The sequence below is a fragment of the Dermacentor andersoni genome, chromosome 3 (assembly GCF_023375885.2).
Source record: "Dermacentor andersoni chromosome 3, qqDerAnde1_hic_scaffold, whole genome shotgun sequence".
Classification (NCBI taxonomy): Eukaryota; Metazoa; Arthropoda; class Arachnida; order Ixodida; family Ixodidae; genus Dermacentor; species Dermacentor andersoni.
Window position 1 is genome coordinate 97,690,164 of NC_092816.1, and position 15,763 is coordinate 97,705,926.

Sequence of the window (15,763 nt, forward strand, 5' to 3'; positions counted from 1 at the left end):
CTCTTATTTAAATTAGGTACTTTAAAACGTAACCTGTGTAATGCTTGGTCCATTTCAGACTTTTCCACCACATAGCACTTTCAAGCACTTGTTCTGCGCTTATGATACCCAGAGCCAGTGCTTGTAAATTCTTGAGTTTGCAAAACAACATTCGAAGTTTATCGGTAACTAAATATCGGCTTCAGTTCCAATGCGATAAATGCCGTCCAGTAAGATGAGTGTTTGTCTCTCGAGATCGTTTGTGTTCTTCAAATTCCTCCGAACAAAACAATCTCCGTGGTCCCCGAGCGAAGGCTATGAAAGCCGGCGCTCGCGTCAGTTGAGTGACGCTGCGCAGTTCCGGCTTAGGTAGCACACACGAAATCAGACACATGATTGCAACCTCACTTTATTTCATGTCTGAATGGATCCGACAATAGAGCAGGAGGCACAGGGTGGCTTAACAAAGAGCGTGAGTTTATCGCGCAGTAATGTCGGGTGAAGGTGCAACATGTTTATTCTTGGAGACGTCTCTCTCGGAAACCTAACGACAACTCGGCAAGAACACGTCTAGTATAAAAGTGCTCCAAATAAAAGAGTGGTGAAATGTCGCGAGCAACAAAAACATTGAATGTATTGACATTCACTTTCTTGCAATGCTACTATCCGCATAAATAATTGATGGTAAGAGATACACGAGCAACCAGGATGAACATAATTCACGGCAAGCCAAGCTTCTTTCTGCAAGAAAGAACACACAGAAATGCTATACGCAGCTCATACTTCAGTTTCAACTACGCGCATTCCCGGAAACTGAGCAGTGCCGTGTCTTTTGGTAGACCTAATGAAGAGGGATTAGTAAACTGAAAATTGTTCACCGTATTACTTTGCCCGCAACTCGCACGCACAGAAATTCATGGGTGATGCTGAGCGAGCAGAATGACATATTTATTTTTAAATCAAGAATGCAAAGTTGGTGTTAGCCGGGAATAAATAAAAAATACTTGACTACTGCCGACGTGCTCGTAATGTGTGCAGCTATAGCTCCTGCCCTACTTGTATAGGGAAGATGCTGCACCTTTTAGAAACAAATATTTGCAGATATTCAGTCAATGTTTCAAAATATTGTGCGTTTAAAAGAAAGCTTCATAGCTTTTTTAACAGTGAAACGTAAACAAATAACGAAAGACCTTAACGCAATGCAAGTGAAAGACGCTCAGGATCAAGTGATAAAGTTTGTTTCAAGTGAATCACTTGTGTTCCAAGGTCGTAAAGATTAAAACGTACCGTCATGCGTACTCGTAATCCGAGCATACTGCGAGAGGCTAGTAACAAATTTCTGGGTATTATTGGTTGCAAGGCGACAGACAATATGAAATAAATGCCTGCCTGCATTTCTAAAACGAAATTCGAAGTCATGTGAAAAACAGGCCACAACTGAACGTAGTGTTACGAAAAAAACTTTTTTGTAACCGTAACGTGTAATTACAACTATTTTTTTTTTAATCTGCACTGCGCCTTTGACGGGTGTCCTCATCTCTTCGACCATATGACAAGAAAGTGAAATTTCAGAAGTGAGCGCTACACATATAAATACGAAACGCTAACGTGAAGGCGAACGGTTGAGAAGTTGTGCCCAAAGATGCGAGATGAACGTGGGACGTGACATCAAACTGACTCTACTTGTAGCACCATAAGTGAAGGGTTCCGTATAGAACAAGACATGTTCGAGTGTAGTTTTCGTCTCGTCGGTGACAAGTGGCGTAGAGATACACACGTGCTCCTAATAACTATATGGCGTGCTTCTAGCTACATTGCACAGCTACAGTGCACAGATTGTTCTCCGACATGACACAGTTCACGACACAAAAAGGATGAAGAAAATAATAAAATTATAGAGGGGTCCGAGCATACGCGAGAACAAGTAGCGCTGGGTAATTGCAATGTAAATCCTTGCCATAACGCATTCCATAGCAAGCGGTAGAGTTCTTTACTCAGGGTTGCGAGAGAACCTGCCTGCGGTTATGCAAAATACCTATGCCTAACATTAGTAAAAACACACGGGAACGTTTTAAAACCATTAGAAGTCTACATGAATGGCAGAGCCAAATGCCTAAGGATTGGCGACTTGCATAATAGGAGAGCCACGTTCCCATCCGAATAAATCAGGCGTGCATTAGCTACAAAGGAAGCTCTGGTATATGGACAGAGCAAGAAGCTGGTGTTGGAACATTGATCAAGGAGTTCTTGATGAGTAAAAGCTTACCAGACAGAGCAATATAGCAATAGCAAAAAAAAGACATATAACTGCGCAGTCGACTGTCATTCCAGTGCCTAATGAGAATATGTGAATAGACTAAACGACAATTTTGATATTTCAAAAGAAAGGTTAGTGAATGCGAAAACCGGGAGAACATTTTTTTTTTTTTTTTGCAGGCGAGATAGCACTTTGTGTTTCCTTTACACCTGCCTTAATGAAAGTAATTTTTTTAGCCACGAATGCTAGGAGCAACAGAAGGGCACCCTTCATGCACCTGACGTGAAGCTTCTCCGTTAGATACGACGTAGTACATCCGACACTAAAGGAATACAGCAAGCTCGAATTACTCGTAACGGCTTAGTCACCGTAACAGCATATGTACAGGCTAAGAAGCTGAGAAATACATGAGGTATGCACATATCGACCCTGCGTCTACCGATGCATTATTGCTCTCCAAAAACCTGCTGCAATGCCGTGCAAAAATGTTGAAACTTACTGCTCCAAACTTGTGCGCTTTCGCATAATATCTATATCTAAACAGCACAGCTATGCTAGCGATTTATTTAATGTTATAATTAGTGAGGCGCTATTGTCGCAGTAAAGTGTTGATTGGTTCTGCATTTGGCGCAGGCGGTAAGTTTGTATAGTGCCGTTTAATATAGGATCGAAATTGCCGATACAGAAAGATACGTTGGGCTATGCAGTAGATTTGGGTAACCTCGCTTATTCCTACAAAAGGTGAACAGGCCAAAGCACTTCACACTTAAACTACTTATCTGTGAGAGTTGGGATTGTGCAAGGCATACGAAAAGGCTGTACATGCATATTGTTCCCTCAACCACCTGCATTCTATACCGCCATCTACTATGCATTTCAGTATACGTTAATATGAACTGCGTTGGACGCCGAAGGAGACAGTGACTCGACTTAAAAGACTAAGGATAAGAACCGACAGAGGCTCTGCTATAGCGCACGCATTTCGCCTATTGTGTAGCAACAGCATCTTTCTTGGAGACGACACAAGATGTGTGAAAGCAAATTCGTGGAAAATTTTTACCCAAGTGCATAAGATAGATAGAGGAATATAAGCACCGTTTCCTAGAAACGGATCTCGAATGTAAAATCCGTGTATTGTGATAAACAGCAGTGGGGATACGGCGAGTCAGTTCATTTTTTTCTTTGTTCGTTCGAAGCTTTGTCATGGCGCCACACATCACAGAAAGCATGAAACGCATGATACATTAGTACGAATAATTCTGCCCGGTGAGGCGCTAGAGCTTCGGGAACGGCCGAAGGCTAGTACACATGTTCTAATAAAGCGCCAATTTTCAAGAGAACGTGGGGCCACATAGTACGAGCCGCGCTAGTCGCATGGAATGCGACGGACCAAAAGGTTATTTGATAGTGCCAGACTGCCGTATATAAGTGGAAATACCCTCGAGTATAAAATGCTTCAGAAACCCTTATTCGACACAACACACAATAGAGGATTATGTACAAGTGAACTGATTAATGGTTGTGCAAAGTTTAGTGCGGTTTAATGTGTTTCGTGTTAAGTGTGCTTCGTTAGAAGTAGGTATGAAATTTGGTATAGTTGAGCTAATAAAACTTCCGAGCAACCCCTGCAAGGAGAAGGGTGTCCGCTGTATGTACATTGTAAGCAGTGAAAAAAATTACTCCTGCTAACTTCTCTCTTCTTTTATACCAGTCCGCGATTCGAGTCTTGATTTTGTTACTTCACACTTAACAGCAACTAGGTTGCAGTCTTATGTTTCGTCACTGGAGTTTTCGCTCAACACAACATAACAGGGAGCGTTTGGTCGGTGCATTCAAGCAGCTCAGGGGAGTCATTTAGCGATCGGTTCTCAGTTATGTCTTCTGGTATAAAAATATAAATCCATGGTGCTTCCATTTATTCGTGTCAGTAAGGGCAGGAAGTAAGTTAGGTAATTACACGACACTGGCTTTCATTAAAAGGAAACGCAAATCAGCCAATCGTACGCAGGTCATTGAAAGCATCAACACTGTAGTTTCGCGAACTACAGCGGTCTCGTGCGGGTGCATGACCGCTGACAGCTCGAGAATGAAGCGGCAAGGTTTTCATCGAAATCAGCCGACTGGCACACAGTAACCTCACGAAAGCGCTACGTATATATATATATATATATATATATATATATATATATATATATATATATATATATATATATATATATATATATATACCAATGCTCGATCCTGCGACATCACAGCTGCGCAGAGTCTATCGATAAAGAGCAGGGTATCAAAAAAGATGGTGCAATGGTATGAAGGTAATGCACTCTGGTCGAGTGCCGGCGAGGGTTGAAAATGTGACATGGCGCAGAGAGTCTTGTGGCTACCGCGCGGAGATGAAGACAGCTCACGCTAGAGTGGGGTCAACCGCGGGTGATGCACGGAGTGAGGCGTAATGCTGCTGGCGGAGGTATAGGCACCGGGCAGTCGCAACGCGCAAAGTCTGTTCGTCGCGGCTGCGCCTGCACCGGAGAGTCGCGCATGACATGAAGCCTTGCTTCATCGTCGTCGTCGTCGTCGACGTCATTTTCGTCGCGGACTTCTGCAGGATCGCTGGTCGCCATCCACCAACGGTCAAGATAGTCCCAACGGCTTTGCGGCAGCCCGCTTTTCGAGCTGCCGCTATGTCTGGTCCAGGAAGGTGATTTCGTTGAGGGCCGGCAGCGGACTTTCCAGAGAGACTTTCCTGCGAGTTCGCAAAAGAAGTAGAACATGCATGTGGATTACGTGACATGGGTCAGCGCAGCGTGAGGTGAGCTACTGTGGTTCGTTCAAGCGCTGCTAGGTAAGCGCAAGAAGATTCCTATAATAGAAGAGGCTCATTGGCCGAAAGTACAAATTCTGAAGGATGCATACTAACGGATGAAAATGAAGTCAATAATTGTCGCATCGAATTATCTAGCTTAGCATGAACTGGATGAAGTCGGGTACATTCCATGGCAGGCTTTGAAACCAGCTTTAGGGTAAATATACATGCTAGACTAGAATGGGGGCGAGCATATGGTGAGTCCATACGCGTGTCTCAATCAGCAAAGTGGTTTTAATCGTAGTCGCGTTCGTATAGTCAGGTAGCGTCGGGTAAGACAGGAAGACAGGTGCGGTTTTTGTCGTAATTTTGGTGGGCTTCGACTTCACACCACAGCTTCGCGCTTTCCAAAGCTAGCGTATACGAAAACATTCCGTATGCAGTCTAGTAATTCCAGATGTTTTATGAACTTGCCGAAATATGCAATTCCTTATTTTAGTAAGAACTGGGCAGCGGGCACAAGAAAAACACGTGAAACTATTGGACTGGAATACATAAGCGTTTAGGCTGGGGTGAAGTACCTCCATTGGAAGACAGACTTCGACGCAGGTTGGTGCAGCAATGAAAAATGATTAACATGGTGACATCCGGTTCAAGTAAGCTTCGGACAGACGGGACTGTGCCTACGAGTAGAGGCTGAGAAGTAAACATTTAAGAAATAGGGCATTTTAGCCTTGTTCGTCCCAGCTAACGTTAAAGGTAAAGGCCGGTTGTTTAGAACAAGTTTAGGTACAGCCGTTTATTTTATTAATGACGTAGCACCTTTTAACGCATTGTATCTTTAGATTTGCCACTGTTCAGCGCCCACATCCTACGAAGCTAATGCAGTTTCGTAAAGGTGAGTAGAGGAAGGCCATACCTTTCGAGGAACACGTCGAAGGAGGAAGGTGCTGAATTGGAACGAGTTGCCTTGGTGAAGCGGGCGCGGTGGCGGGGGCAGTCCTTGTAAGGGTTCCCGAACGAGTGCTTCTTCAACATGCTCTTAACCAGGATCTGCGTTTAAGTATATTCAAGGAGTTTAAGAGGCAGGACCAAGAAAGCAGCAACAACCTGATGGGAATAATTAACAAAGTACCATTCCGTTGTGATTCCTAGTGATAAATAAAGAAATTTGTAATAAATGTAAGAAGTTTTTAACAAGTTCGTAAACATTCCTAGTGATTCATAAGATTTAATTGCATCTATGTAATAAAAATAAGAAGTCCGTTATAGTAACGTGTAATTCCAAAGCTTTAGCAATATTTCTTTGGCTGAAAAAGACTGATTGAATTGAAACAAACGTTGAATTAATTCATTGATTAAGACAAAGCGTAGACAAGCTCCTATATTAAAAATCTTGCTCAATATGACGTGCCCCCCCCCCCCCCCCCGTGATCATATTGTAACGACTGGGGAGAGCGGCAGCGCAAAGCAAAAAGTCGTAGTTTCACTCGGAAGGCGAAGCATCGATTGCGATAGTAATTTACTAGACAGCTACATGAAGTAGCAATAGTAATTTTATCGGCCAAATAAACTAACTAAAATAACAAGTGCAGCATCACGCGCGCATAGACAAACATGGCCACATCTCACTCGATGGCCGCGGAAGACTCGTAGTGAAAATTCTGACGAGAAGAAGCGCGGTGGCGCCAGCGAACCAATCGACCGTCGTGCTGCGTCCCACTTCAATGCGAACTAAGCAGCGAGAACAGAGTGCACACGATACTATCAGCCCTCGGCGCCCCTGCACTCTGTACTAATCGCTTTCAAAATATATGGGGCCCGCTTGACCCTGCTCAGTCGCTCAGCCGCATTGCACACAACCGCCGCGGGAGGAGGATACCCCCTCTACCGCACAGTGTCTTGCGTGCAATGGAGGACGGCGCGCTTCCTCCCCGCCTTCCTCTCTAGAGCTCGAGGTCGAACCACAATCTCCGGCTCACCCTTGAACGCTATTACTCGCACACACAGCATACGGTGCGCGGCCACGATGTGATCGCACTTGGACATATACGGAACATCGCGATGACGCCGACACCGACAGCGCAAATGCTCCTGGAATGTCCGTATAATTTCTATCGCAATAATTACAACTGGACGGCGACACAAACAAAGATGAGCGCGACTTCCAATTGTTGTTTATCGGGGTAAAAATACGGAAATGAGTAGACAAGAAAAGAAGTCGCAGTTTCGCCCGAAAGGCCAAGCATCGACTGCGATAGCAAATTAATAGACAGCGATACGAGGCACGGATAGGAATTTCATCGGATCCCATTAACATGTACGCATTCGCTTATTAACTAAATCAACAAGCATGGTGTCACTCGCGCACAAGCGAATGCGAACACATCTCACTCGATGACCACGCACATTCGCTGTCAAAAGGCTGGAGTGAGGAAGCGCTGCAGCAATAGCGAGCGAATTGACCTTCGTGCTGCCTCTCGCTTCAACTCGAGCTAAGTGACCATAGCCTTGCGCACACGAAGCTATGACCATGACCACTCGAGGCGCTCTGGCCCTCATCGCAGACCGCTTTCAAGACAGGGCTGGTGCGGCCGCGCTATATACAACCGCCGCCAGAGTTAAACGCTTCCTTTTCCCTCCCCCAGTGTCTTGCACTCGATGGAAGGGAGCGCGCTACCTGGCTGCTTTCGTTCGTCCCTTGCACGCGCGAGATTGAGCCACCATCGCGGGTTCAACTTCGCACGCTTTCATTCGCACATACAGCGTAGAACGCTCGGCGAGCCACCATCGTCGGCTCAACCTCACACGCTTTCGCTCGCACATACAGCGTAGTATGCTCAGCGTTGGACATCATAGTGGCGCCGACACCGCCTATAGTGTTCATGTACTTGCTAGCTAGGTGACAGAACGATATAGAACATTGCTATCCCTTATACGCAGCCACTTGCATGACCGCAGCCGCATTATCATAGAAGCTGCACAGATAACAAGTGAGCCGTTATTGCCCCTATCGGACAAATAATTCAGGTTCTTGCAAAGTACCGGCACACACATGAGGTGATAGCACTATTCTTTGGCATTCTGTCACCTGCGTCAGTCCTTTGATAAACAGACCTGTTGTTTTTTGCTAGTTCGTAGATCACCTAATTCTGTGTTGTACAACAATAAACGGAGCTGGAAGTACCACTCGTGCTTGTTTGCTTTGTCATCAAGTTATAGTTCTTCTCGCTACCGCTCTCCCCAGTAACCACGACATAACTACCCCGAGCCGTTAACCCATTAGGTCACATTATGACGTCACCGGCGAGACGCCAAGGGAGGAAAAAAATAATAATAGTAAGAACGTTTAGCTCTAGCTATACCTTTTGCCAGCTAATATTTTGAGACTTTACAACTTTCGCAGCTTTGTGACTTACTAGGGCAGCTTCTAGCAGTTCGTAAGATGCGCGTGCTGTGAAGGATAAAGGAAGACCGGGGAAAAAACAATTAAACCTGATACGAATCTTTACAAAAAATCACTGCTCCAGCACACCGTACAGATGTTTAACCAGCGAAGCTGTAACGTTAGGCTCCGTTGTTTATCACTGGGTTAATCCTGACAGTTCATTAAACGACGGCTTCGTATACGCTGCCGTATCCTCGGTGCACAGTTGCTGCTTGCACTCGGCTGCACGAGCCTGTTCTTGTGCCCGGGCTGTAGCCTCGGCACCGCGTAGACGAGCTCGTTCCCGGTTCTGCCCGCGGCGATGCTGATCGAAAGCTGCCTGCTCCTCAGGAGTACGTATGACGCGTGGCCTACTCATTTCGGCGCCGGAGAGAAACTGCTAAGCGCGCATGGCTGCGACAGAGAGCAACGACGTTTCTACTGGTGCAGTTAATTCAACCCCACCTAGATTTATGACGTCATGTTACCTTTATAACTAATACACACAGCGCGCACTAAAAAAAACACGGCCGAATAATAAACAAACACGAGCGCTGGCTCGTGTTACCTCGTGTTACATAGAATCTAAGGGGGATGCTCCCGAGTAGGCAACAGTTATATTGAAGTAGCCGCTTTTATCACGCCAGCCTTTTCAATCGAAATTTCAGGCCAAGTAGCATGACGTAATGTATCGGGGTAAACAGGCCTTGTGCTATCTAGGTGGCTTTCTTTCGTGCATGCGCATGGGGTTGCACCGCAGGAGTTTTCGGCGTACAGGAAACCAACCGATGGACGGATGGACGGACGGACAGATCAGCTAACCATGTACGGCTTCGCTGTAAAAGAGGCATGTTTCTGTGCATTTGCAAGCTCGATAACAAATGATACAACACACCTTACACATACAACACCTTCTATACAACACATACAACATACAAAACCTTCTAGTTCTAACGAACTAGAAGGTGTGAGCCAGGCCTTGCGCAGCAACATCGTGATCGCATAAATTCTTGTCCGGTGCAACAGCACACTAATAACAATACGACTAAAGGACAGGCAGGGAAACTATACACCGTATCGCTTCGGTGGCGTCATGCAGCGCTTTGTGTCCAGATTTGTTCAGTCGCCTCGCGTGTTCTACATTTGCTGCGTTGCACATTAAAGGTAAGCATACGGATTCTTACCAAAGTGTCCAGCTTCGGGATCGTGCGCACGCAGTTGTCAATTTCCTCCTCCGTGACTTCCACGAAGACGCAGTTCTCGCCTTCAGACGGCATCGGGAATGTGCCATTTCGGGTCACCCATGGATCTACCTGTGGAGGCAGACGAAATGCTGATGGTATCATCTATACCTGATTGGCGCACAAAGCAGAAATAATACTGCCATGTGACGCAATTGTTGACGGAGTCAAAATTCGGTGGTTGTTCGCAGCTCAGAGAACGCTGACAGGCTAGTAATTCTTGCAGAGACTCGCAAAATATAAAAATTCGCACGCTTTTGACAAGGGTCCGTCGTCGTTATTTGAGTGTGCTAATTTACAATGCACTCGGTGTTCTTGAATTTCCTGAACAAATTCACGAGCGTCTTTCCTTCGCCTCTCTCTTTCACCTGCTCATTCTCCTTTTGCATTATCTCAGAGTAGTGTAGCCAATCAGACGCTTTTCTGGTTAACAACGCTGTCTTCTCCATTTATTTTTTCTTCCTCTCCTCCTGCCTCAACTCGGTTGTAATAGTACACATAACATTTTCAGTTCGCTGTTTAGGCAACCTGTTTGCATTGCGGCACCCATATAGGCGTACACGGAAAGTATGGGAGGGAATATTACAGCAGCGAAGCATCAGTACGGAAGTGGTACTGATGAGAGTGCATCATTACGAAATACCAGCAGGAGAAAAGCGACTTGGGTCTGGATTCGATTGAAGGAATGTTATTTATATCAGCATAAGTTGACTGAAATATACTGATTGGTTGCTTTTCAATGACGCCAAGATAAACGTGCAGTTTACCTTAATTTCAGGAACTGTAATCCTCTCTTCAGGGTTTTTCTTCAGCATGCGTGAAAGGAGGTCTTGGAGCTCAATGCTGATATTGGAGCTGCAAGAGAATATATATAATATATTGGCAACAGAGTAGGCGAAGCAGGCCAGGTGCATTTATTTCAGATTGGCCGACTTAGCATGATGTGAGTGGTACGATGCAATAGCGACTAAATATACCGGTCGCCGGCAAAGTCTCTCAGTAGAGGAACCGGTGGTGATATGCTCTCGGTGCAATGAACAGTGAGTAATTACTCAGTCTTCTAAGTGCCTTGACCGAACCTGATTCACGTTCAGGCCTTCAGTATTCAGTTAATATGTAAGTTATCTCCTGAAGCGCCACAGTTCTAAGGAGTGCCATACTCTCGTTTATTGTACCCGACGCGAAGAAGCACTTCTCGCTGGTCGATCCGTTGCGTGTGTGCACATTATCAATGGATTCAGCCATGCACAATCATTTAGATGACGCCCGCATACATCTCAGGGGCTACGTGTTTAATGGACACAGCGCACGGATGAAAAATTGATTATCTGGTCGACTGATAATGGGCGCTGAGAGCTTGCAATAAGCACGTACAAACAGCAAAAGAAGAGCAATTAGGAAGCGTCCTTATTGCGCATCCTTTACTGATAGCAGATGGATGGCCTTGTCAAACTTACATGGTTCTATGTGAAAAAGAGGCTTTACGTCTAAATATGTTTCCCCGCATTGCGAAATTAAGAAGCAATGATAGGTGGCGCTATCTGTTCTCCTATACTTCATCTGCAGTCGCTTCAGTTCACGCATCGTCAGGTGAAGGCGCTTCAAGTAACTGCGACGTGCAAACACGTTGACATGGCGTAAGAGTACGAGGAAGTCTATTTAGAAACGGGAGAAAGGTCGACCTGAGGTTGATGCCTCGGGTCTGTTACTCTGCGTCGGAGAAAGGGCAAGGCGACAGAACGACATTCACGAAGGGTGACAATGGGCGACTGCTAATATAAAGCAACAAAGCCTCCTGTAGAATGTGCTTGTAACGACCGCGGGCCAGAATTTCTGCCCGATAGGAATTCGAGTTAATCGTATATGCAGCTCTGCAAATCGAGTTACAGTCTGATGAACCTAACGCTAGCACTATTTCAGACTGTACTCGTTTGCAGGGCAGGAGCCAATATCGCCTGCCGTTTATTCGCATATTGGGGGGGACCTCATACAACACGGGCTGCCCGGTTTGGCATTTGTCCCATCTACCACAATAGGGACAGTCGGTACGTTGAAGTAGGGCAAATAACGCTTCCTAAGGCCCCTAAAGCCCCGCCTAATAGTAGCTCTGTAAAGACCATGATTGAGAAGCTAAGGCGCGTACATGTAGTTAGAACATGGCACAGGGCACGACGCCACGCACCTCAGCACAGGAGCTTACAGGTTGGTCGCAAGCTTTCAGTTCGTTTTTGGTTTGATCTTAATTTTTTTTTTTAGGCTGCGCGAGATACGCGCGGAAATAGGCGAAGAGGTTTACTATACGGGAGCGAACCGTGTAGACGTTGGGAAACATGGCCGACTCTCACTCGCCGGTAAAATGTAAGTTGATCGTAGGGACACTCACGGAAAGACTAGAGGCTGGTTTCTGATTTTGTTGTAGAGGATGAGCACGCTGGGGTCATGGAAGGGAACGTTGCCCACCACGAAGGCGTAGAGCGTCACACCCATCGCCCACACGTCCACCGCCTGCGAGGAACGGTGCATAAAGGAAGAACAGTCAGACACTTGCTTATGTTTCAAAGGAAGCAGTCTCTCGAAGCTAGCTGTTTTAGAAGCCAGTTTGTAGCTGCTGAGATGCAGATACCACGAGCAGGAATACATACATGCATAAATGGACGCGTACATGCTTGCCATCACACATACGTGCATATACAGTGTCACAACTATCGTTCACCAAATAAAAAAAAAAATTACATATGCCGCGTAGCTGAACAGAACCAAAGTAATCTTGCTTGCCGTTGCTTGGAGATGCTCAGATTATTTATTTCATACCACCTAATTATACACCTAATTATAGATAATTAATTATTCAACTTCTCAAATATTATAATTAAATGAAAAGTGCCATTGAGAAAACTGTAGAGCGAGATGAAAAACTCCCGATACAGCTTTCTGTTGCTCAATACATGCTACTTAAAAGTGTTTTTCCAAGCACGAAAGAAGCTCGCGAATACACGCAATATTGCCGCTCCACTGGCCGCTCGAGGCACTTTGCGTGCATTCGCAGGCCTCTTTCACGCTATGAAAAACACTTATGTCGCACGCATTGAAAAACATAAAGCTGTATTGGCAGTTTTTCGTGTTGCTCCACAATTTTCTGATTCGTACTTTTCATCTAAATATAATATTTCAGAAGTTGAATAAATAATAAGGACTAATTATGAAATTAGGTTAAATGCAAGAAAATTCATCTGAGTACCTCTAAGCGACGGCAAAGAACATTGCCTTTGTTCTGTACAGCTATTAATTCTGAACCTACTATTTCTAAACATTGGTCTATCATAGTTGGCACACCCTGTATACATCATAGAAACGTGCCTACAGACAAGCGCATGCGCAAGTATAATAGTGGGTCCACACAAACACGCACCGGGTACAATAGATGAACATTATTTCTCTTTCTCTTTTGTGATATCATGCTTTTGCACACAAAACACCCTGTCTTCACGGCTCACTCAAGCACATTGCAGACGCGTAGCGAACGAGATTGTGCGCGCAAAGTGGCCAAGCTGCCTCGAAGCCTTTGTCATTGTGTTAATGAAACATGCAGGTTTGTTTGTGTTTTTGTTTGTTTATTGATACTGTTAACCCCCGAAGGCTCATTACAGGAATGAAGATAGAGTCAATATTGTCACGTGGTGGTGACGTTGAATAACACAGTAGCAATACTGTGAACGACAAAACAAACTTTTATTGGGCGAACCTGTGCCCACAAAACAGGCTACACTTATAGCACAACGATAGCGGCGAACACGCTCGGCGATCGTCGAAATCTGATCAGCGGGTCCAGCGCGTCAGCTTTTATACAGCAGTCATCGAATGTTCCAGACTAATCGTTGGGACCCGCGTGCCTTCCACAAAGTTCTACACCATTCGCGTCACGCGATGAAATCAGATAGCACAAGGTTCGGCGACAACATACAGCGGATAGAAGCATCGATAACTTTCCAGAAACTTCGGATACATGCAGGCGCGTCCCGCGCTGTGCGATAAGATTTGTTAGGCGGCGAAACGTGGTCGCCCGATAAATATAAGTACACGTGTCAATACCCCCCTCTTAAAAAGCATCGACCCGATGCTGCAAACAAACGAAAGTAATAAGGAAAAGCACTCGTAGCAAAGAAGACAACAAAATAAGGAAGTTCGTCAGCGTCCGTAAAAGGGTTTAAGGCGCACCACGTGGACCACTTCAGATCGTGCGCGGCGCCGCTGTGAATGCGAAATGCCGTCTGGCACGACCTCATAGTCCAGTGCGCCAATACGTCGGATAACCTTGTAGGGTCCGAAATAGCGTCGCAGTAGCTTCTCACTTAGTCCTCGTCGGCGTATCGGGGTCCATACCCAAACACGGTCGCCGGGCTGGTACTCGACGAAGCGTCGTCGCAGGTTGTACTGTCGGCTGTCGGTACGCTGCTGGTTCTTGATCCGTAAGCGGGCGAGCTGTCGAGCTTCTTCGGCGCGCTGGAGATAGAAAGCGACGTCAACATTTTCCTCGTCAGTGACGTGCGGCAGCATAGCGTCGAGCGTCGTCGTCGGGTTCCTGCCGTAAACCAGCTTAAATGGCGTGATCTGCGTTGTTTCTTGTACCGCCGTGTTATAAGCGAATGTTACGTACGGCAGGACCGCATCCCACGTCTTGTGCTCGACGTCGACGTACATTGCTAGCATGTCGGCGAGGGTCTTGTTCAGGCGCTCCGTGAGACCATTCGTCTGCGGATGGTAGGCAGTTGTCCTCCTGTGACTTGTCTGGCTGTATTGCAGAATGGCTTGCGTGAGCTCTGCTGTAAAAGCCGTTCCTCTGTCGGTGATGAGGACTTCTGGAGCACCATGTCGCAGCAGGATGTTCTCGACGAAAAATTTCGCCACTTCGGCTGCGCTGCCTTTCGGTAGAGCTTTAGTTTCGGCGAAGCGGGAGAGATAGTCCGTCGCTACGACGATCCACTTATTTCCGGAAGTTGATGTCGGAAACGGTCCCAACAAGTCCATCCCGATCTGCTGAAAAGGTCGGTGAGGAGGCTTGATCGGCTGTAGTAATCCAGCTGGCCTTGTCGGTGGTGTCTTGCGTCGCTGACAGTCTCGGCATGTCTTGACGTAACGGGCGACATCGGCGGTTAGGTGCGGCCAGTAATACTTTTCTTGTATCCTCGATAGCGTTCGGGAGAAACCGAGGTGCCCAGCGGTCGGATCGTCATGTAGGGCGTGCAGTACTTCTGGACGCAGCGCCGACGGAACAACAAGAAGGTAGTTGGCGCGGACTGGTGAGAAGTTCTTCTTCACGAGTAGGTTGTTTTGAAGCGTGAACGAAGATAATCCACGCTTAAATGCCCTAGGGACAACGTCGGTGTGCCCTTCCAAATACTCGACTAGGGCTTTTAGCTCCGGATCCCCTCGTTGTTGTTCGGCGAAATCTTCCGCGCTTACTATGCCAAGGAAGGCGTCGTCATCCTCGTCATCTTGCGGCGGCGGGTCAATGGGGGCGCGTGATAGGCAATCGGCATCTGAGTGTTTTCGTCCGGACTTGTATGTTACAGTGATGTCATATTCTTGTAGTCTGAGGCTCCACCGTGCCAGCCGTCCTGAAGGGTCCTTTAAGTTAGCTAGCCAACACAACGCGTGATGGTCGCTGACCACTTTGAATGGCCTGCCATATAGGTAAGGGCGAAATTTCGCTGTAGCCCAAACGATGGCGAGGCATTCCTTTTCGGTTGTAGAATAATTGCCTTCCGCTTTTGACAACGACCGGCTAGCGTAAGCTATCACGTGTTCATGTCCATCTTTTCTCTGGACTAGGACGGCACCGAGGCCTAGGCTACTGGCGTCAGTGTGAATTTCGGTATCGGCGTGCTCGTCGAAGTGCGCAAGTACGGGCGGCGACTGCATGCGTCGTTTGAGTTCTTGAAATGCGTGGGCCTGCGGCGTTTCCCACTTGAACTCGACATCACATTTGGTTAGATGGGTTAGCGGCTCCGCGATGCGTGAAAAGTCCTTGACGAAGCGCCTGTAGTAGGCACACATGC

At 46.5% G+C, this 15,763-nt stretch overlaps 1 protein-coding gene across 2 annotated transcripts in view; it reads right to left on the reverse strand.

Moving 5' to 3' along the window:
- Positions 1-4,441: 4,441 nt before the first annotated feature.
- Positions 4,442-15,763, reverse strand: part of LOC126541853 (calcium/calmodulin-dependent protein kinase kinase 1) — a 253,171-nt gene continuing 241,849 nt past the window's right edge. For both annotated transcript variants that reach the window (XM_050188798.3, XM_055076341.2), the window contains exons 15-19: positions 12,091-12,212; positions 10,475-10,562; positions 9,651-9,779; positions 5,959-6,092; positions 4,442-4,979 (exon numbers count right to left, since the gene is read on the reverse strand). In XM_050188798.3, the coding sequence (XP_050044755.1) occupies positions 4,916-4,979; positions 5,959-6,092; positions 9,651-9,779; positions 10,475-10,562; positions 12,091-12,212 (537 nt within the window). In that variant the 3' untranslated portion in view covers positions 4,442-4,915. The remainder of the gene's footprint in view (positions 4,980-5,958; positions 6,093-9,650; positions 9,780-10,474; positions 10,563-12,090; positions 12,213-15,763) is intronic.